Below are 19,817 nucleotides of genomic sequence, written 5' to 3'. Positions count from 1 at the left end.
CGGGGTTTCCCTGCACTTTCCTGGGCCTCAGCGTCCCTGGGCCTACCAGGCTACTTCGTCCCACGTCCGACGACAGTCTCCAGGGATGGCTGTCCTAGGATCGGCCGCCTGTCGGGTTCTCACGCGGCTCTTCTCCCGCAAGGATTAGAACAGCCATTAACCCTGGGAACAGAGGTCGGCCTGGGGGCACGTCCCCTGTGGTGGCAGGACCGAGGGTCACGGGACGTGGGCTCACGGGGACAGCTCTGGCAGGGTCCCCAGGGTCGCCTGTCCTCAGGACGACGAAGAGGAGCCCGGACGGTCCGAGCCGGCCCCAGGCTGCGTCGCGAGGTTCTGCCTCTGGACCGAGCCCGTGGGCCGTGCAGCGCCTGCCCTGCACAGCTGGGCCTTCGTGTCTCCTGTTAGAGGAGCCCCTGCCCCTGGTGTGCAGGGAAGGCAGGGCTGTAACCCAGACGCCGAGGCTCCACCAGGCCCACCTCTGCGGTGCCTTGGGCGCCTCTGACACCTGTTCCTGGGTTTCTCTTCCACAGATCTTGCCTTTATCACGACTGTGACCTTCGTGTGGAAAGTGTCAGCCATCACGGTGGTCAGCTGTCTTCCTCTCTACGTCCTGAAGTACTTGAAGCGGAAGCTGTCCCCTCCCAGCTACTCCAAGCTCTCCTCCTAGGGCCACGCACCTGCCACGGAAGGTTCCAGCGCCTTTGGGCCCGTTTCCGTGATGCAGGGTGCGCGGCGGCGGCTGCCGAGAGAGGGCGTGAGGCAGGAAGGGCCCGGGAGGTGGCCAGGGTGGGGCTCCACAGACAGTCGCGCTGTATCCGTGCCGGGGCCGGATTTCCTTTCCTTCCCTTTTTATTGTTTGTCCAAGTTTAATTTCCATGTCGAACCAGCTTGACTTTCTATTGAAAATGAGCCCTAATGATTTCACTGCTACTGTAAAGCATCCATCTTTGCTGTTCTGAGAATTGAAATGAAAGGCCATTTAATGTTCTGCAGTTTCCTAACATTCAAATTCTTTCTTTGATGTTACAATAGGGAAAGTCATCCCCACTTAACCAGAATAAAGTCTCCATGCTGTAAAGGCCCGTGTCTGTGCCGCTCCCTCCCCGCCCGCCCCTCCCGCGGGCCACGCTGGTCCCGGCGGCGCCCACGTGCCCACGGCAGCCACGTGGCGCAGGGCGGGGCATTTGCCCCTAAGTCCGCGGCAGCAACTCAGGTACGTCCCGAGGCTCTGCTGTTAGTCAAGCCCGTTTCTGAGTTCCCATCCTTTCGATGTTTGAGAAGTCACACAACTGCATGCCGCATTGGCGCCTGGCTCCGGCCGCCTGGGCCCCCGGCTGTGGGCGCAGCGCCTCGCCGAAGCTGGGCTGGAAAAACGCTTCCCTGAGCAGCCGAGTCCTTTTGTTCAAGGGGCCCTTCTGGGCGGGGAGCGGCTCCAGCGCTGGGAGCTGCTCGGGGTCTGAGCGCTGTGCCGGGACCCTCGGTGTGCCCGAGGCCCCCAGGGCTGCGTCCCACAGGAGGAGGAGTGATGCCCAGAGCTGCTCAGACTGTCCCACCAGCACCTCCCAGGTGGCCGGTCCTCCCCTGCCCACCGGGCGTCGCTGTCTCAGCTGCTCGCAGAGCAGAGCTGCGGGTTTGCGGGGATCTGAGGCCAAGGGGGGAACTTGTGCTCAGAACCCAGGGGGGACCTGGGGGAGGCCGGTGGGCCTGAGAGGGGACAGGCGAGGCGGGCTCACGGCTGTGCCAGCCACGTGCCCTGAGAAATCCCGGACGTCTCACCAGGGGTTGGGCGCTCACCCACGAGGCCTGACGGGGGCAGGTGGACGGGCTTCCCGCCTTGGAGGGGCCGGGAGGAGGCGCCTGGGGGTGGAAGGGGCTGGAACGCCTGTGTGCAGAGTGAGCACGGCCGCGGTGGGGAGGGAAGGGGTGACAGGACGCAGGCGACCAGGAGGGGGGCTGTTTGCAGGCCGGTAGGTGCGTCCTCTAGAGGATGTGAAGCAGACGCAGCGGCTGGAGCGGGCGGTTGGGCGGGCGTTCCCCCTGAGAGCCCAGGTCCGTAGTTTGACTGTTGCTGGGCGTGAGGAGCGCTGGTGACGGAGGGAGGGGGACGGTGGGTGTGAGGGGGGCCCAGTCTCCACCACCGTGTCCCCGAGAGCCTGGACGTCACTGGCCCCCATTACTGTGTGAAGTAGATGGATGGGCGGGGGGTCAGATGGACGAGTGGAGGGGCGGACAGGCGGGTGGATGGATGACAGGCGGGTGGAGAGATGAGGGGGTGGATGGTGGGTGAATGGCTCTTCCGCAGCCCCTGGGGTGGCCCCGTCCTATTCCAGACTCGTGACCGTCATCAGTGTCTCTGAGTCAGGGCTGCACTGTGTCCGCCGAGCCTGTGAACTCGCCCGGCGGCGCCCCGGGGGACGGGGGTGCGGGCTGCGGAAGTGGCCTCTGCTCCTTCCAGCTGGGACGGCCTGCGTCGCCTGCCCGGGCCCCTGCTGGGCCTCCAGCTGTGGAAGGGCTCAGGGACCCCGCCAGGGAGTGCCACCCCCGCCCCGTGGGAGGGTGGCCGGAGCTCCCTGCACCTCAAGCCCGTCCCCTGAGCCACGTGGGTGCGGGCGTGTCCCCAAGTCCTGTCCGGGGACCCCTGTGCGACCTTCGGCTGGACCCCCTCCCTCGCTCCACCGAGAGGCCCTGGAAAGGCCCCTGTGCTCTGCGGACCAGGGACTTGGGTCAGGGCCTGCTGCCCTGTCACCCCGTCCCACCGGAACCCCAGATGGTCCAAGGGCAGGACCCCGAACAGAGCTGGGGCCCCTTCACCCCCTCAGGCTCCGAGTACACCGGAACCCGCGAGAGGCCCAGCCCGGGCCCTGGGACAGGGTCACCCACTCGAACCCAGCGTCGTCCCCCCGGACGCGGCCTTGGTCTGTCCACTCGGCCTACCAGGCCACGCCTTGGGGGTCACTACCCTGGTGACTCGGTGCCCTGGCGCCCCCGGCCTTGTCCCCATCCCAGGACAGCGCTGGACAGACAATGAGGGATGGGGAGACTGAGGCTTGGGGAGGTTTAAGGGATTCCCCACCTGGCCCATGGCCGCATCCCCAGCCCGTGCAGGTAAGGGCTGAGCGGGGATCCCGGGGCCCTCGGGCACAGGGTCAGGCTCTGTTCCCCTGGAGCCACAGCGACCACACACCCCCCCCTTCCTGTACGCGGGCCGCCTGGGGACACCGTGGCCAGAGGATGGGCCTGGCATGTCCTCGATCCCAGACACGCCTCGGCCTCGGGTGGGGAGGGTCCTTCACTGACACCACCTGGTCCCCACAGTCAAGGCCGGCAGCCCCAAGCCCCTCAACACAGCCCAGCCACTCGCTCAGGAAACAATCCTGTGTCCCCCAAACAGGCGGGACCCTGGGGCGCTGCTGGACGGGTCCACACCTGGGCGGGACCTTCCTGCATGTTCTCTCCTGAAAGCTCTTTATCTTGGAGTGATTTAGACTCGGGAAGCTGGCTGTCCACGCGAGGAGAACCGTGCTGGGCTCCCCTACTTCCCACTAAATCCTGGTCTGAGCCCTCCGGTCGGGAAGGTTCCTCGTGTCCCTCTGTCCCGGCCGTGGGGAGCTGGGCGGGGAGCCCGTGCCCCGAGCTTCTGGGCAGGGCTGGGACGGGCCCGGGGCACGGCGGGCAGGTCGTATCAGTTTGTGTCCTCAGGAAGGGGGTGCGGTGGCTGCTCCCCTGCGATCCCGCAGTCGCCGGGCACTTTGGGGCCCAGCGGGCCCTGCTCAGCCAAGCTCCGGCCGCCTGGCTGGGCTCCGATAAACAGGAAACGCCTCGGCCACCGCGCCCCGGGGAGCGGCTGTAATTCCGGGAGATTCCAGCAGGTGGCGCTGGAAGCTAAGAAATGCCGCCCACGGCCCGCAGGGTCCAGGCTGATGTCTGGGCTCTTAGAATCAGGGCGTCTCCTTGGGCTGCAACAGCCGAGCCCAGAAAGTGTGATTCCCTGAGGGGCCGGGGTTCGTCGCCTTGAAGAACCTGCCTTCACCCGGGCGTTTGTGTCCACGCGGCGTCCACTCTGCCTGCATGGGGCCCGGGGTACCTCCTCATAATAAAGCCCAGGCGGCACCTCCCCCCGTCCTCCCGGGGAGACCCTGCCAGCGGCCCCGCGGCTTCTGCCCCCGTCCCAGTGGAGGGGGGCTCCTGGTGGGCCCGGAAGGCTCTCGGGCCTTGGGCCTTGGAGACGACGGCTGAGCGGAACCACGGGGCCCAGAAGGACCGAGGTCTGGAAACAGTCCTCCCTGAGCTGCAGGATTTTCCGAATTTTTAAAACCAGAGAACAGCCCCACTCCACTCCACCCCCCATGCTCTTTTCCAAGGCTGTTCCCGGAACCGGCCGCCTGGGCTCCGCAGATGCAGCCGCAGCCCGTCCCCGTGCTGCTTTCGGGTCCCGGGGCCCTCATGGCTCAGGGAGGCCGGGAGGCCGCAGACACCAGGCCTAGCGCGTGGCAGCGGCACCTCGAGGGCACTTGTGGACGTGGACGGCCCCCGCCTGCCTCTCCCGTCCCCTCTGCCAGCCACGGGGGGGCGGGAGGGACACCGTGGACGGCTCTGAGCCCCCGGGGACAGGCGTCACGTGGCTGCTGCCCGGCCCCCAGGGTCGCAGGAGGCTCCGCCCACCGTGGGCCGCCCCGGGACACGTGGCGGCCGGCGCCCGCATCGGTCATCCATCTGGCCCCCTCCTCGGGCCGCCTGGCGCTCCACGTCTGTCCACCTGGTGGGGTGGCCAGTCAGTTCCGGAGGCAGAGCCGGGTTCGTGGCCAGAAGGGGCCAGGCTGAGGCCTGGGCAGAACTTTGGACCTTCTGGGCCGACGAGCAGACACGACCTGAGCAAAGGATGAAGAAAAGGCCAGAACCGGCAGGGGAGCGGCGCCGGGGACGCCAGGCCACCACTACACAGGGCCCTGCGGGAGGGGCTCCCGGTTCCCGGGCGCAGACGGGCCCCCTCGCCCCCCGCGGCCCAGCTGAGCCCCTTCCGTGTTCACTCAACACGATGCCCTCAGCAGAACCCGAGGGGCCGTCGTCCCAGCCGCGACCCCCAACGTCCTGGGAAGGGGCCCCCAGGCCCTGGATCCGAGCTGGGCCCCCAAAGCACCGCCAACCAGGTGGAAGGACAGAGGCTCACCCCCTCGGGTCTGGAGGCCGGGAGTCGGAGTGAGGCGGTGTCCAGGGCCGCCCTCCCTCCCAGGCTCAGGGGCCCCGCCTGCCTCTTCCCGCCTGGCCTGCCGCGCTCCTGGCTGTGGCCGCGGCGCTCCGACCTCTGCCCGCGCCCTCACCCCTGCCACTCCCTGCGCGTCTGCGTCCAAAGCCCCGGGTTCTCTGAGGACGCCGGCCGGTGGGTGGGGCCTGGCTCCGGGACAGCCTCACCATGACAGAGCCCATCTGCAAAGACCCCTCCCAAGTCCTGCGATCCCGGGCGACCTGCAGGGGGTGCGGGACACCTCAGCACTGTTGATTCGGAGTGACTTGATATCACTTCAAGGGTTCCAGTCTCTTCCTGACCCGAAGGTCAGGCAGAGAAATCGCCAGCCAAGCACTGAGACGGTTTTAAGTCTGTGATGGAATCAGGTGCCAGGGTATGGGCTGCGCCCTCGCGGCCACACTGTGCCGGGGACCCTGTCCCCTGCCTGGCACCCGGCCCTGCCACCCGACCCCGAGGAGCTGGATCTTGAGAAAAGTCAGACGCCTGGGTGGCTGAGTGGAGCCTCGGCGTTTAACCTGTTGGCTCCCAGGAGCCGCCGGGGGTTTCTGTAAAGCTGGGGGCTTCTGGGCACAACTGCAGGGGTACCGTCCACACACAGGTGAGCTGCACTGTGGGACGTCCCCTCAGCCCCGACGTCCTCCCCTCCTGAGTGGTCCTGACTGTCGCTCCGAGGGGAGTGGGCTTATCTGAAGACACCGGGGAGCGGGGGTCCTCTGGGCGTCTGGAGGCTGTTGCCGTGACGATGACCTTGGGTCTCGCCCCAAGACAAGGGGTGCCATCCTTCTTACTGTTTTCCTCGAACAGGAGAGGAAGGCAGCTGCGCCCCTAGACCCACAGCCCTAACTGGGGTGACATCTCACAGCCCGGCGTGCAGCCTCCTGGCCCATGAGCCTGGGTGAGGCCCCCGCTGCAGCTGGTAAGTTCCACCCTCATCCGAAACCACGGAGCAGAGTAACCAGCAAATGTCGAGTTTACCTGCCCCCCCCGGCCCCCCCGGCCTGAGCACCTGCTCTGCGGCAGGTCCTGAGGAAGTCCTAGAGGAGGGAGGAGGTCTGGAGGAGGTCTGGAGAAGGTTCTAGAGAAGGAGAGGTCCTGGAGGAGGTCCTGGAGGAGGGAGAAGGTCCTAGAGAAGGTTCTAGAGAAGGAGAGGTCCTGGAGGAGGTCCTAGAGAAGGTTCTAGAGAAGGGGAGGTCCTGGAGGAGGTCCTGGAGGAGGGAGGAGGTCTGGAGAAGGTTCTAGAGAAGGTTCTGGAGGAGGTCCTAGAGGAAGGAGGAGGTCTGGAGAAGGTTCTAGAGAAAGGGAGGTCCTGGAGGAGGTCCTGGAGGAGGGAGGAGGTCTGGAGAAGGTTCTAGAGAAGGGGAGGTGTTGGAGGAGGTCCTGGAGGAGGGAAGAGGTCTGGAGAAGGTTCTAGAGAAGGGGAGGTCTTGGAGGATGTCCTGGAGGAGGGTGGAGGTCTGGAGAAGGTTCTAGAGAAGGTCCTGGAGGAGGGAGGAGGTCTGGAGAAGGTTCTAGAGAAGGTCCTGGAGGAGGGAGGAGGTCTGGAGAAGGTTCTAGAGAAGGTCCTGGAGGAGGTCCTGGAGGAGGTTCTGGAGGAGGTCAGCCCAGGACACCGTCATCACCCTCCAGCCACACGTCTCACTGATGTCCTCGGAGCGGCTCCTGTTTTTCTCTAAGGATCCGTGGTTTTCAGTCCCTGAAGGTCGTGAGGCTGCGTCACTGTCACGGTGCCGAGGCCACTCGGGAAGAGCCACCAGCTTCCTGACGGAGGTGACGGCCCACAGGTCGTGGGTGCGTCCCACGCAGCCACCAGCTCGAGCTCAGTGCGCCCACTTCCAGGCCCCACTTGGCGGGATGCGAGGCGCTCGTGCCCAGCAGACTGGATGGGCCCCTTGGTTCAGGCGCCACCGCCCCGGTGCCGAGGACCCTGGGAGCCTGGCGGGGGCTCCAGGGGCAAACCTCCCACTCCTCCCCGGCCAACCTGCGTCCTCGGCCCGGCCCTGAGGTCCCACTGCCCGGCCGCCTGGAGCCCGTGCCGATGGCCGGGCTGTGAGGTCCCCAGCTGGCCGTCCCACACCCCGCCGCCTCCGGGCGTGAAGCCTGTAGCAGGAGCCTCTCGGCAGGGGTGAGGGGCTCCCCCCGCAACCTGAGGGCGGCCACCTCCTGCCAGCAGGGCGTCCCGGGGGTGCCGGGACCCCTCCTGCCCACCGCCTGGCACCCCATGTGGGCACACATGCCCGGCTGTGGATTCCGCCCCCCTGAAATCGCCGGAATATTCTGACTGATGCCACCCCCGCCCCTTGGGAGATCTCACTGCCCCCTGACCATCCCCCCCCAATTTGTGACAAAATGAGAAGAAGCTGAAATGGCAGCAAGAAGGAGGCAGGTGACCCGGGCAAGCCGAGCTCCGTCTGCCACGCGGGTCAGGGTTCGGGGAGATGGCGGCGAGCCGGGTCTCCGGGTGCAGGCTGGAGGGGTGGGCCCGGGGGTGGGGCCCACGGGGGGCGGGGCAGCTGCCGGGTGCTGGGACCTGGGGCCGGGCTCAGGCTGGTTGGATCCGGACACAGCGCTCGCAGGGTGACAGGCCTCCAGAATGCGTTGCTAACCCTCCCTGGGGGCCCCTCGCCTGGACAACCCCCCCTGCTCCCCACCCTCCCACCCCAGCACATGGCCCTAGCGGTCTGCAGGACGTGCTGCCCTCGGCCCAGGGACCCTGTTCCCAGAGCCTCCAGCTCGGGGCACCCACATGGGTCCTCAGGAGGAAACTGGGGAAGGTGGACAGTGGGTGGACACCCAGCTGGTGAGCTTGGTGGGAACCTGCAGCCATTTCAGTAACCACATCCCCCAGGCTGGTGGGTGAGCCACTCAGCTGCAGAACCCCCCCCCCCGGGACACTGGGGCCATCGAGGGCCCCTGTCACACTGCCCAGTAGGGGCAACCAAGGCCCAGCCCACCTGGCAGCCTGGTGCCCAGCGTGACCAGATCAGGAGGACACCCCGTGAGGACCAGAGTTGAGAGCATGGCTACGTTCATCATTAAAGAGCAGTGATGGGGCTTCCCTGGCGGCGCAGTGGTTAGGAATCCACCTGCCAATGCCAGGGACACGGGTTCAAGCCCTGGTCCAGGAAGATCCCACATGCCGCGGAGCAACTAGGCCCGTGAGCCACAACTACTGAGCCCGCGTGCCACAACTACTGAAGCCCACACGCCTAGAGCCTGTGCTCCACAACAAGAGAAGCCACTGCAATGAGAAGCCCGCGCACTGCAACGAAGAGTAGCCCCTGCTCGCTGCAACTAGAGAAAGCCCGCGTGCAGCAACGAAGACCCAACACAGCCAAAAATAAAAATAATATAAATAAAAAATAAATTAAAAACAAAAACAAAACAACGATGACGAGGGAGGGACAGAGACAGGGAGACAGAGGGGGCCCAGCCACAGATCCACTCCTGACGGGGACGAGAGAACCCCCGGGTTATTTCTTCGCTCCCCCAGGCCCAGAGCCTGCGAGGCTGTGGCCGTGCCCTTTGTCCTTGGGCCCCAGAGGCCTTGGTTCTCCGCCTGCGCTGGGACGGGCGCCGTGTCTTCTCTGGAGCGCCTCCAGCCTGGAGCTGACTGCACCCCAGGTGCCGGGCCTGGAGGCCCCCTGCCGCCCCTCCCCACTGCCCCGGGCCCTGCCGAGGTCCGGCCACCAGCCTGGAGGTCTCACCGGAGCGCGGATCCCCGGAGGGGAAGTTGTTGAGAACCTGTCCAGAGCGGCCACCGCGACGCCACCTACAAACCAAGCACAAGCCGCTGGTCCCTCGAAGAGCCCAACTCAGAAGCACCGTGGGATCCAGAAACCCCACGTCTGGGCATGTCGCCCAGAGACTGAAGGCCGGGTCTCAGGGGGAGTCCGCAGCCACGGTCAGGCCAGCACCGCTCCCACAGCTGGAAGGTGGACATGACCCAAACACCCGTCCACGGACGAGTATGGAGGACGACGTGGTCTCTGCGCACGACAGAATCTGATTCAGCCTCGAAGGGGAGGAAAGTCTGACCCGGGTACAACCCGCCTGGACCTTGAGGACATGATGCTGAGTGACATAAGCCGTCCCGAAAGGACAAATCCTGTGGGATTCCACTTACACGAGGGGCCTGGGCTAAGCAGGCGAATTCACAGACAGAGTGACGGTGGGGACGGGGGCCGGCATCGCTCGGGGACCGAGTGTCAGTTTGGGAAGATGAGAAAGCTCTGGAGACGGATGCTGGTGACAATGTGAAGGTACTTAATGCCAGTGAACCGTACACTTAAAAATGGTTAAGATGGTAAATTTTTGTTATGTGTATTGACACAAGTTTTAAAGAGACAAGCACAGTACAGGCTCTCTTGCTGTCTGGGTACCTGAGGCCCAAATGGGGGAGAGCCAGAGGGCTGTGCTGGGGTGTCGGCCCCATTCCCCCACCCGCCTGGGGACCCAGCAGCCCAGGGCCCAGCGACAGCCCCAGGCTCTAGGGTGTGGGTTTGAAACAGCACCGTCACTGAGGGATCACGTCCATTTACACTCTGGCAAGATGCCACTTCCTGTTTCCAAGAAGGAAGAAAGGCCAAGCAGGCTTGTAGAAAACTGCCTTCTGCTTCAACATCAAACAGTTCAACACGGCATCTCAATGAGTTAAGTGTAAATGAATCAGAAGCACACGGATTAAATTTCCCTTGAAATTCACTCCGGTTTAAAAGTTAATGGAAAAAGTATCTGGCAAAACTTGTTTAGAGCTTTATTGAACCAAAAACACTTTAAAAATAGTTTGGGAAGCCCGGCAGCCCCAAGCCATGGGCAGATTCCACCTCGCCGCGGGGCCGGAGCCCTGGGCCCGGGAGGGGCGGCTGGCCTGCGCCCCCCCTCCCGAAAACCGCCGCGTGTAAAACGAAAGCCAGTCGGAGCAGAGACAGGACTCAGCAGCCTCCCCGTCTAAGGCCGGGGGTGAAAGCGGCGCGCCTTGGGTTGCTGCTTAATTTAACAAATTTGCCGCCAGAAAACTATTACTATTATTCCCCTTACTCTCTCATAAAAGGAAAGCGTGTGAGCTCACAGGTGCAAACCCCGACACTCGCCAGAAACAAGAGGTGGAACCTAGTGCCCTCCGGCCGGGTCGGTGGCCAGAGCAGATGCCGCGACGGCCAAACAGGGGAGCTGAGTGCCCTTCTCTTCCGCACCCCTCCGACTTCTCAGAAATAAAGGACAGGGCTCACCAAGCCCGCAGCTGGCCTGAGGCGGGCAGGGAGGGCGCGAGGCGGCCGCCCGGGGCTCAGGACAGGGGGAGCTGGAGCAGGATTCCCCAGGAGAAGCGAGGTGAAGCGCCAGGCCTCTGCTCAGCCGGGGGCTCGCAGCCTCCGCCCTCACCCGTCCTTCCGCCTCCGCCTCCTCTCGGGCCTTGCGGAGCAGGGGCAGCGCCCGGGTGCCAGCGGCGGCTCCTGTGGGACCTGGGGTTCTAGCTGAGGCCGAATCCCACAGCAAAATAGACGGAGGCAGCGAGACAGGGAAGGGGTCTCCTCCCCGCGTGAGGAACTCAGAGTTGGGCTTTCAGGTGCCTCTGGATCCAGATGATCAAACCGCCCAGGAATCCGCCTCTGGCCGCGCCTTCCTCGCGGGCCCAGTGGGCACGGCTTCCCGGGGGGGCCTCAGAGCCGCGGGCTCACCCCCCCACGGCCCCCAGGAGCTGCAGGAGCACCAGGCCTGAGTCCCACGGGGAGCAGGGCAGCTCACGACCCACATGGAGGGGTCCCCGGGCGAAGGTGCCTGACGGGGGTACCGTGGGGAGAGGAGGGGCCTGGGGTGGCACCATGGCCACTGGCCCGGCCGTGGTGGCCTCAGTGGGTCAGGAGTGCCCCCAGCGGGCTGTCAGCCAGGCTCCACGGCGGGTCCTTTGGAGGGAGCGCTGGGTGGGCGCTTCCCGGGCACCCGAGGGAGGGAGACAGCAGGACATGACGTGGCCTGGGCTCCCGGAAGGAAATACACACCACCGGCCTTTGACTTGGTTCCCTGGAGCCGCCGAGCAAAGTACCACAAACTGGGGCCTCGAACGGACAGAACAATACTCTCTCGCAGCCCCAGAAGTGCAGGGTCAGGGCACCGGCCGGGCCGGGCTCCCTCCAAGGCTCCAGGGGGGGATCCCCCTGCCTCTCCCAGGGGCCGGTGGTGCCGGTGTCCTCAGGGTCACTCCCGTGTCGCTGCCCCGTCACCTTCTCTTCTCATGAGGACGACGGCCACGTTGGGTCAGGCCACCTAATGACCTGCTCTTCACCGATCCCATCCGCAAGGACCCTATTTCCACGTACGGTCCACTCGCGGGTACCAGGGGTCAGGGCTCCAGCGTGTCCTTGGACAACACAATCCAGCCCAGGACAGTTTGACTCTGAGATGATCGTCACAGTCATTGAGCGGCCGGGAGGTGGTCACGTTTTAACCCTCACAACAGCCCACGAGGTGAAGCCCCTGAGGAGGGCTCCCACGGGTGCCGTGCGGGACTGGAAAGCAGACACCACATCAGCTTGTGCGCTGTGAGCACGGGGAGCCCAGCTGACCTGCTTCACAGTGAAAACGGAGAAAATCGTTTAAAAGAAAACAACCATTTAAAGCCTCTGCAAATGCTCCTAAGGACAATGGCGAATGAAACATCTATTCAAGAAAGTCTATGGAAACTGGTTTAAAAAGGAGAGTCTTTGGTATTTGAACCAAGACTCCCGCAGCGTCCCAGCTCAGCGAGGAGGGGGCTGCGCTCCCGAGGCTGCAGCCACCAACTCGGGGCTCCCTGTGCCCGTGGGCTGAGTCCCCGGGGAGTGCGGCTGGGAAGAGGGGCACCTGCTCCCACGCAGCCCCCACTCCTGCAGTGGAATGGAGGCTGTGCCCTGAGAACGCCGGGACCCCCAGAGCCCTCGGTCCAGCTTGTGAGGGTGGTTCCACGCCAGGAGAGGCCTGCATCACAGTGAAGAGGCTGAGAATCAAAGGCAAGGAGAACATCCCGAAAGCAGCAAGAGGAGAACGATGTCCCTTTCCAGGGGCCCCCAGTAGGACTGACCCCAAATGACACTGGCCTTCTGCAGAGACACCGCAGGCCAGGAGGCAGTGGGTGACACATCCGAAGTGCTCAAAGGAAAAAAAGAAACTGTCAACCAAGAATCCCATACTCAGCAAACCTATCTTTCAAAACTGAGGGTGAAATGAAGATCTTCCCAGATACACAAAAACTGAGAAGTGGCTGCTGGCAGATCCACCTTACGAGAAGTAAAGGAAGTTCTTCAGGCTGAAAGCACATGACCCCAGACGGAAACTGAATCCACACGAAGAAAACAGAGTGCTGTTAAAGGTAAGGAGGTAATTTTATGAAGCAGTACAAATGTATATTTTCCTCCTTTGCTCTAATAACGGATTTAAAAAGCAATTGTATAAAAGAATATAGATATAATGTAATGTCAGGCCTAGTATTAGTGGAAATGTAATACATGTGTAATATTTTCATCAATAACAGTACCAAGGAAGTGGGTGGAGCAGAGCCAGGATGGAGGGATTGACTACAGGTGGTAAAGGAAGCATGATTCCAGAGTACCGCTGAGTTTGCAGCATTACTATTTGTCATTTAAGTAACATAATGCCATAAAAAGGGGAGAAAGGAATAAACCCACGTAAGATTAATGTTTATGTATATCACTGGAATTAAGCTAGTATAAATCTAAACCTGATCGTGATGTTAAAATGTAAGTGGTAAACCCTAGAACAACCACTAAGGAAATAACTTTAAAAAGGGTAAAAATCATTAAAGAATTCATAATGCTACATTAGACAACATTCACTTAACATAAAGAAAGCATAAAGGAAGAATAGAGGAACAAAACAGACATGAGAAAAATAGGAAACAGGAAAAATGAAATGGCAGATATAAATCCAATGGTATCAATGATAACATTAAGTGTGGATGAATTTAACAAGCTGATAAAAAGGCAGAGATGGTCAAACTGGACAAAAAAAAGGTGATCCAACTTGCAGCTGGCTGTAAGAGGCACACTTTAGATTCAAAGGCACGAATGGACTAAAGGGGTGGAAAAATATACTATGCAAAGAACAAGTACGGGAAAGCTGGAATGGCTGCACGGATGTCAGACAAAATAGGTTTTAACACAACAAGTGTTATTACAAATAAAGAGGGATGTTTCGTAATGATAACAGGGCCAATCCATCAGGAAGACATAACAATTAGAAACATATGTGCATCTAACAACCGAGCTCCAAAATATATGAAGCAAAAGCTGATGGAAGGAAGGGAGAAATAGTTGTTCCTATGGCAATAGGTGGAGACGTCAATACCCCACTTTCGATAATGGATGTTAACAACCAGACGGAAGACCAACCAGGAAACAGAAGGCTTGAGCCACACCGTAAACCAACACGGCCTACCGAATGTGCTTAGGACGTGCCACCCCGCCACAGCGGAACACACGTTCCTCTCAAGGTCACCTGGGACATCCTCCAGGTAGGATGTTCCAGGCTATAAAGCAGACTCGGGCTGTCCAAGGCCAGTACACTGGACAGCAGTGTGAGGGGCTACGGCGGTGGGCAAAGATGTATCAGACGGGTGATAAGGACCCGGGGGGGGCAGGTGGCCTGGAGGAGGGCTCTGGGCGTCGGTGGGGGTGATGCTGAGACGCAGGGTGGGGGGCAGTGAGGTGGGGGAGGGACTGCTCCGGCCGGGGGAGGGTGCAGGACATCAGGGGCCGCGCTGAGAGCTGTGCTTAGGGGAGCTGACTGACGGACGACTGAGGCTTTAGCCCTGGCAGTGGTGCTTGGGGTGTGTGCTCGGGAGACAAAGAAGGCCCCTGCCCTGTTCCAGGGAGGAGGGGTGGATTAAAGGGCGATTTCACAAGTGAAAGCACAGTGTACACCTCCAAACCCTAAATCCATGGACCTCTAAGGACACCTCAGACCGAAGAGGGACGTCTGGAGGGGCTGACACAGGTGTGCAGTCCCATCTTTCTCAACTTCAGCCACGACCTGGAGATGTACTGCCATTGGCTTTTTAAAAACAACCTCAGCTAAGTTTACTTAGAAGTAAATACCCTCTTCATAATTCTGATTTTCGACTTCATGCCAGTCTCCACCCTCTGGCTAGCTGCCCCTGTACCCAAGCATACCTGCCAGCACCTCTGTTCAGTCCATGTGCTTCTTGCTGGCTGCCCAGAAGCTGCTGCAGGAAGAACGCACACCTGCCCCTTATAGAGGATTCAGACGCCCAAAGTGTTTCCAAATGGGAGGACGTTAAGCTGGCCACCGCCGGGCTCACCATGTGGACCTGGCCAGCACAAAGCATTCACGCTCAACCCGCAGACGTTTGAGGTGATTTTCACCAGCAAGAAGTGGCACCTGGGTGTGCGACTGAGGAACAGGAAGAAAGGGTGGGCCGTGGCCCAGCACCTGCCCCGGAGCCCCTGCCAGTGAAGTGTGTGCCCGGAAGCTGCCGCCCTGGAGGCTGGAAAGCCCCAGGCCAGGTGGGCCATACGGTCCCCAGCGGGGCTCCCAGGGCGGGGGACAGAGCCTCCCCTTCAGGGCAGCTCCAGCCAGGCCAGGGCTTCCCAGGTCCTCCTGACCAGGTCCCGGACCGCCCACGTCCCTGAGGGTGGCGTCTCCATAGCAGTTGTGCTTAAACACAAAAACCCGAGCAACGGCGACTGCAGAGTCTATAGGAAATATTGGGCAGGGTGGATGAATTACCCAAGTGTGCTCCAAGAGAAAGGATTTGGCATCCAAAGGGACTTTGAAAATGGTAAGCTTCTTTGGGTGTATTTGCCCCAATAATCCACAGAAACAACAGTAATCTAAAAATAGTCTTGTTTTCTGTCCTAAGCTCCTTTTAACTTCGTTAGTCATCACCCATCCTTAAAATAAAATCCGTGTAACGTCTCTCCTAGTAGCAGCTATAAACACACTTCGAGAGGAGGCCGGAGGACCCGGAGAGGCGGAAGGGGAGCGCGGGGGGCCGCGGCCGCGGGGACGGAGGCCCGTGGTCCCGCGGTGGCCGCAGGACCGGCCCGAGGCGGACACGGGGGCGCGCTGGCCACAGAGCTGCGCCGCCGCCCCCGGAACTCCCTGCGCCCTGGCGCGCGGCCACCGTGGTCCCGGCAACGGAATTAAACAGAGGGAAACAGACGGGGATTCCGTCACCCGGGCGGGGGAATAAGGGGCGCGTTGAGAGCAGACAGGAAAAGAGCTTTTCTGGATGGAGTGAAAATTATTTATTGGAGGAAGAGGAGGAGGAGGAGGAGGAGCAGTGGCGGCCCACAGCCCACAGCCCCCAGCTCGGCCCCTCTGCAGCCCAGGGGCGCCCCCGGCCCCAGGGGGTCTCGCGGGCTCCAGGACCGGGAGACGGTCCCGCGCGCCTGTGAAAGCGCGAGAGGGGCGGACGGGAAGGGGTGAGAGTCGGTCTTTATTTTAATACAACTTCCCACACCCCCCTTCGCCCCCCGCAAGGACTCGGCCCCCTCCTCCTGGCCCGTCCCGGTAGTGGGGCGGGACCTCTCCACGCAAACTCTCCTGGCAGAACCCTGGCACCCAGGTCTGGGGACACCAGAACGTACCGCGGCCAGATCATTTTAAAGGGCGGGGCGAGGGAGGGGCGTGGGCGGCCCGACCCTAGCGCCCCCTGGCGGCTTCCGGCTCTGTTGCACGCCCCGGGCCCCCCGCCCCGCCTCCGCCCCCGCCCCGCGTCCAGCATCCTTGAGGGGTCCCCTCCCCCAGCCTCGTCGTCCTCGCGGGGTCCCCCCAGCCTCGGTGTCCTGGCGACTCCCCCGAGCCTCAGCATCCTCGCGAGGTCCCCCTCTTAGGCCTCCAGCCTCCTCGTGGGGTCTCCCACCCCCCAGCCCCGGTGTCCACGCGGGGTCCCCCCTCCCTTTGCCTGGGGCACAAGGCTCGTGCCAGGCCCTACTGTCGCAGTGGGAGCAGACCCACAGGTAGTGGCACCCGAAAAGTGTCCTGACACCCACCAGACACCCTAGGGGAGACCTGCGCCGGAAGAAGGGATTTCAGTCCTGTCCGGTCGACGCCGCTGGGATGAACCGATAACCGGAGGCGGTGACGCGGGTATCGCCCCCACCGGGCACCTTCTTACTGTTTAATATCGCGCCCGAGGGGCAGCGAAACACACAGATGGGGTCAAATGTCGCACCCCAGTTTCCCCAGGTCCCGGGCGTGGAGTCGTTTAGGGTGCCCACCCGCGCGACCTGCAGGCCTCCTGGTCCCCGCGGCAGACAAGTCTTTTGCTCTGGGTTTATTTTAAACCACATAGGGTGTCGTGCAATAGATTTATGATTTTTATACACCAGACATTTTAACCGCCCGAACAAACACTCCAGTCCCTTCCCTCCAAGGCCAACACGAAACTACGGTCCCGTTTTGGCCGCTGAGCCGCGCCGAGGAGAAGCAACAGGGTCTGAAAGAGGAAAGTTGTAAAGTGAAACGGGCTGGTTGGAGAGGTTTCCCCGAGCGCCAGCTCTCGGTTCTCAGACCAGCCCCCGTCGGTTAGAAACCCCGAAGTCGCGCCCGTAAACCGCTCCTGGCCTTCTGGGGCGGGCCGGGGGCCGGGGGCTGGGAGCCCGGGGAGGGGCTCGCGGTTCTCCCAGACCCCCCCTCCCCCCCGCCAGCCGTGCAACAGGCAATCTGGGTCGCTCAGATATTTACAGAAGAAAAATGACAATAACTCCACGTCCCGGGACTGCCGTGCAATCTGTTAGTAATTTAGCGGGATGGGAATTTCCTTTCTCGGGCCTGCCAGTGGAAGCGCTTTTCCAAATTTCCACAGCAGGGAAAGCCTGCGATTTTACATAATGACTTCAGCATGCAGGGCCCTCTTGGCACCCCCCTCGTCTCCGGCCCCCCTCCCCGCCCCCTCATTAAAGCGGAGTGTGGCTGTCTCAGGACACCCGCGTGGACCCAGGCGTCCGGGCCGGGCCGTGCGCCCCTGCCCGCCCCCCTTGCGTCCCGCGGGCCGGGCGAGCGGCGGCCCGGCGCGGGGAGGGGCGGGCGCTCGGCCGCTGGTCCCCCGGGCCCAGCGCCGACTCGGGCGGGCGGGGGCGTGATGTCACGGCAGGGAGGGGGCGCGGGAGCGGCCGGGCCGGCGGGGAGGCGGGGGAGGTGTTTTCCAGCTTTAAAAAGGCAGGAGGCAGAGCGCGGCCCTGCGTCAGAGCGAGACTCAGAGGCTCCGAACTCGCCGGCACAGTCAGTCACCGCGCCGGGGAGGGCGGCCGGGCGCGGGGAGCGGGCGCGGGCGCACACCTCCGAGCCCCCGCCGCCCGTCACCCTGCCGGGGTCCCGGGGCCGCCGCAGCCCGGCCCCGCCACGCGCGCACACGCCCCTCACGACGTTTCTCCTGGGCGCGCGGCGCTGAGCCCGGGCCGGCGCGCGTCCGCCGGGGGAGAGGCGTCCTTCCTCGGGAGACCCGGCCCCGCGCGGCGGCGCAAGACGCCCGCGCCCCCCGCTCCCCCTCCTGCTCCTCCCGCCGCCGCCGCCGCCGCGTGGATGCCAAGTACCAGTTTTCCAGTCCCTTCCAAGTTTCCACTCGGCCCTCCGGCTGCAGTCTGCGGGAGCGGAGAAACTTTGGGGCCCTCTGCGCCCGCCGGCGGCACCATGAAGTCGGCAGAGGAAGGTAAGCCGGAGCGGCCGCAGCCCCCCGCCGCGGCCCCCGGGGGCCCCCGGCCCCGCGCCCTGAGCCCGGAGCCCGTGCGTCCCGCGCCCGTCCGACCCGCGCCCGGCGGGGTGCCGGCCCGCGGAGGGGCGAGCAGGCCGGTCCAGGGTCCGCGCGCAGGGAGGGGCGCGGGCGGCCGGGCGCGCGGCGGGCGCGCTGCACAGATTGGGAAGCGGTGTCCCCCTGGTGTTTCCCCAGAGCAGCCCTGATTTCGAGCGCGCCTTCTTGCCAATAGGTGTCTCCTCTTCTCTAGCGCTGAGTGCGCGCACTTGGCCTTCGCTGGTGCAGCCTCGCGGCTGCTCCGGCTGTAGAAACTCAGTTCAAATGCAGGCGGCTGGGGGACGGGGCGAGGTTAGGGCCGTCAGAACCACGAAGGAAGGACACTTTGGAAAGCAGCGAGGTTTCTCTGGGAAAGAGGGATGGCCGGTTTCTTCCCCCGTGGGGCAAGGCCCCAGGAAGACCAGCCGTACAGTGAGGTTGCGGGGGGGGGCGGTGTTCTGCGCCCCTCCACGAGCTGAATCGGTGGCAGATTCTTTCCAGGCGCTGGGCCCCGCGAACCGCTCCGTGTGGCGCTGCCCCGCCGGTGGCTCGACTCGCGGGACTAAAAGCCACCAAAGGAGCGGTCGGGCACAGCCCCTGATTCAAGACAGTTTGCAATCTTAGAGACTTGAGAGTTCCAACCGTAGATGTTCCGGGACAGTTTGAAAAGAGTTTCAAGGTACTTGTTCATAGTCACGAAGATGGCATAAGTGTCTGCCCTGCCCTGAAGGCTGGTGATGGCGAGGCCGCCACTACTGACGGTGCGCTTGCGACCCTCCCGCGTGCGGTCTTAGGTCCACAGTCCCCTCACCCGCACCCTCTCAGCACCCCTCCCACCCCTGACCAAAGCAGCCCGGAGTTCCTACGGCGTTCCTGAAGGTGTCTGAAGATAGCCTCCGAAAGGGGTGACTAGCACCCTAGTTCGGGACCACGATGGAAACTGGGAGACACCTTTCCAAATGCCGTATCAACCCTGAAGTACTTTGTCTAAATTATTTTAAGAAAACTGCCTAGCCTGCCAATGCATGATGAGTACTCATATTCTGTAGGGCAGACACCCTTATGGGGAGCGCTAGGAAGTAAATGCTACTGTCTCCTGCACAATTCTAATAAATATGACGGCCCCTCTTGCATTACAACTGCAGTTTTCAAAGACTGCCAGCTCGGGAGAACTTCCTTATCTTTAGCAAACGTGAGCTCAAGACCATACATTCAATATAAGAACATCAGTATGGGGTCAGTGTCTTGGTGTCTTATGTTATTTCTAAGTATTTTTATCAAGGGAGGAAGATGTATCTTGTTTCTCACCATTTCATCCCAATTTAGAAAATGTTAAAACGTAAACAGCAGGTAACGTTTACAGGACAAGCTCTTACTGTTAGAAAAGTTTTAAAAGTTGTCGAGATTTTGATTTTACATCCTTGACACTTATTTCAAAGTTTCTTATCACTGCTTTTTAAAAATGTGGGTCTTTCAAAGTTTAGGTTTCTTTACTTCAACAGTCGGTGGTCTGTCTGCAATAAAGAATCTTTTTTCTCTTACAAGAGGAAAAGGCATTTGTGGGGGTGGTGGTTATTTGTCATGTTTCCAGCTTAAGAAAATACATTTGAAGGTGTCCCTGCTAAGAGGCAGCACGCCAGACGTGATGATGCCCTTTGACTAAACAAATATTGGTGTATTTATAAGGACCACAGAATTAGGCTAAACAGAAAGTATGATCTAATCCTTCATATAGCCAGGCACAGGGTATGAGAGGCAGGGCCGTGCCTGCAGGTCCACGCCTGCCTTGCCGAGGGCTGGCGGAAGGGATCTGGCCTTCCCCCGCAGGCC

The 19,817-nt window shown here is 62.0% G+C and overlaps 2 protein-coding genes across 18 annotated transcripts in view; both read left to right on the top strand.

The window, feature by feature from the left end:
• ATP9B (ATPase phospholipid transporting 9B (putative)) overlaps positions 1 to 1,078 on the top strand; it is a 225,459-nt gene extending 224,381 nt beyond the window's left edge. For all 12 annotated transcript variants that reach the window (XM_082418507.1, XM_082418499.1, XM_082418501.1 and 9 more), the window contains one exon: positions 531 to 1,078. In XM_082418507.1, coding sequence (XP_082274633.1) covers positions 531 to 667 — 137 coding nt within the window. In that variant the 3' untranslated portion in view covers positions 668 to 1,078. The remainder of the gene's footprint in view (positions 1 to 530) is intronic.
• A 16,308-nt stretch (positions 1,079 to 17,386) lies between these two features.
• Positions 17,387 to 19,817, top strand: part of NFATC1 (nuclear factor of activated T cells 1) — a 103,096-nt gene continuing 100,665 nt past the window's right edge. For 2 of the 6 annotated variants that reach the window (XR_014252070.1, XM_082418517.1), the window contains exon 1: positions 17,387 to 17,909. Coding sequence is in view for 5 of the 6 variants with exons in the window: in XM_082418517.1 (XP_082274643.1) it covers positions 17,783 to 17,909 (127 nt within the window). In the remaining variant the exon portion in view is untranslated. The remainder of the gene's footprint in view (positions 17,910 to 19,817) is intronic. The other 4 variants (XM_082418519.1, XM_082418520.1, XM_082418522.1 and 1 more) reach the window with 4 other exon arrangements.

This window comes from Balaenoptera physalus (genome assembly GCF_965194825.1).
Source record: "Balaenoptera physalus genome assembly, chromosome: 12".
Taxonomy (NCBI): Eukaryota; Metazoa; Chordata; class Mammalia; order Artiodactyla; family Balaenopteridae; genus Balaenoptera; species Balaenoptera physalus.
Note: the sequence above shows the minus strand (reverse complement) of the source record. Positions and strands in the feature narration are given on the sequence as shown.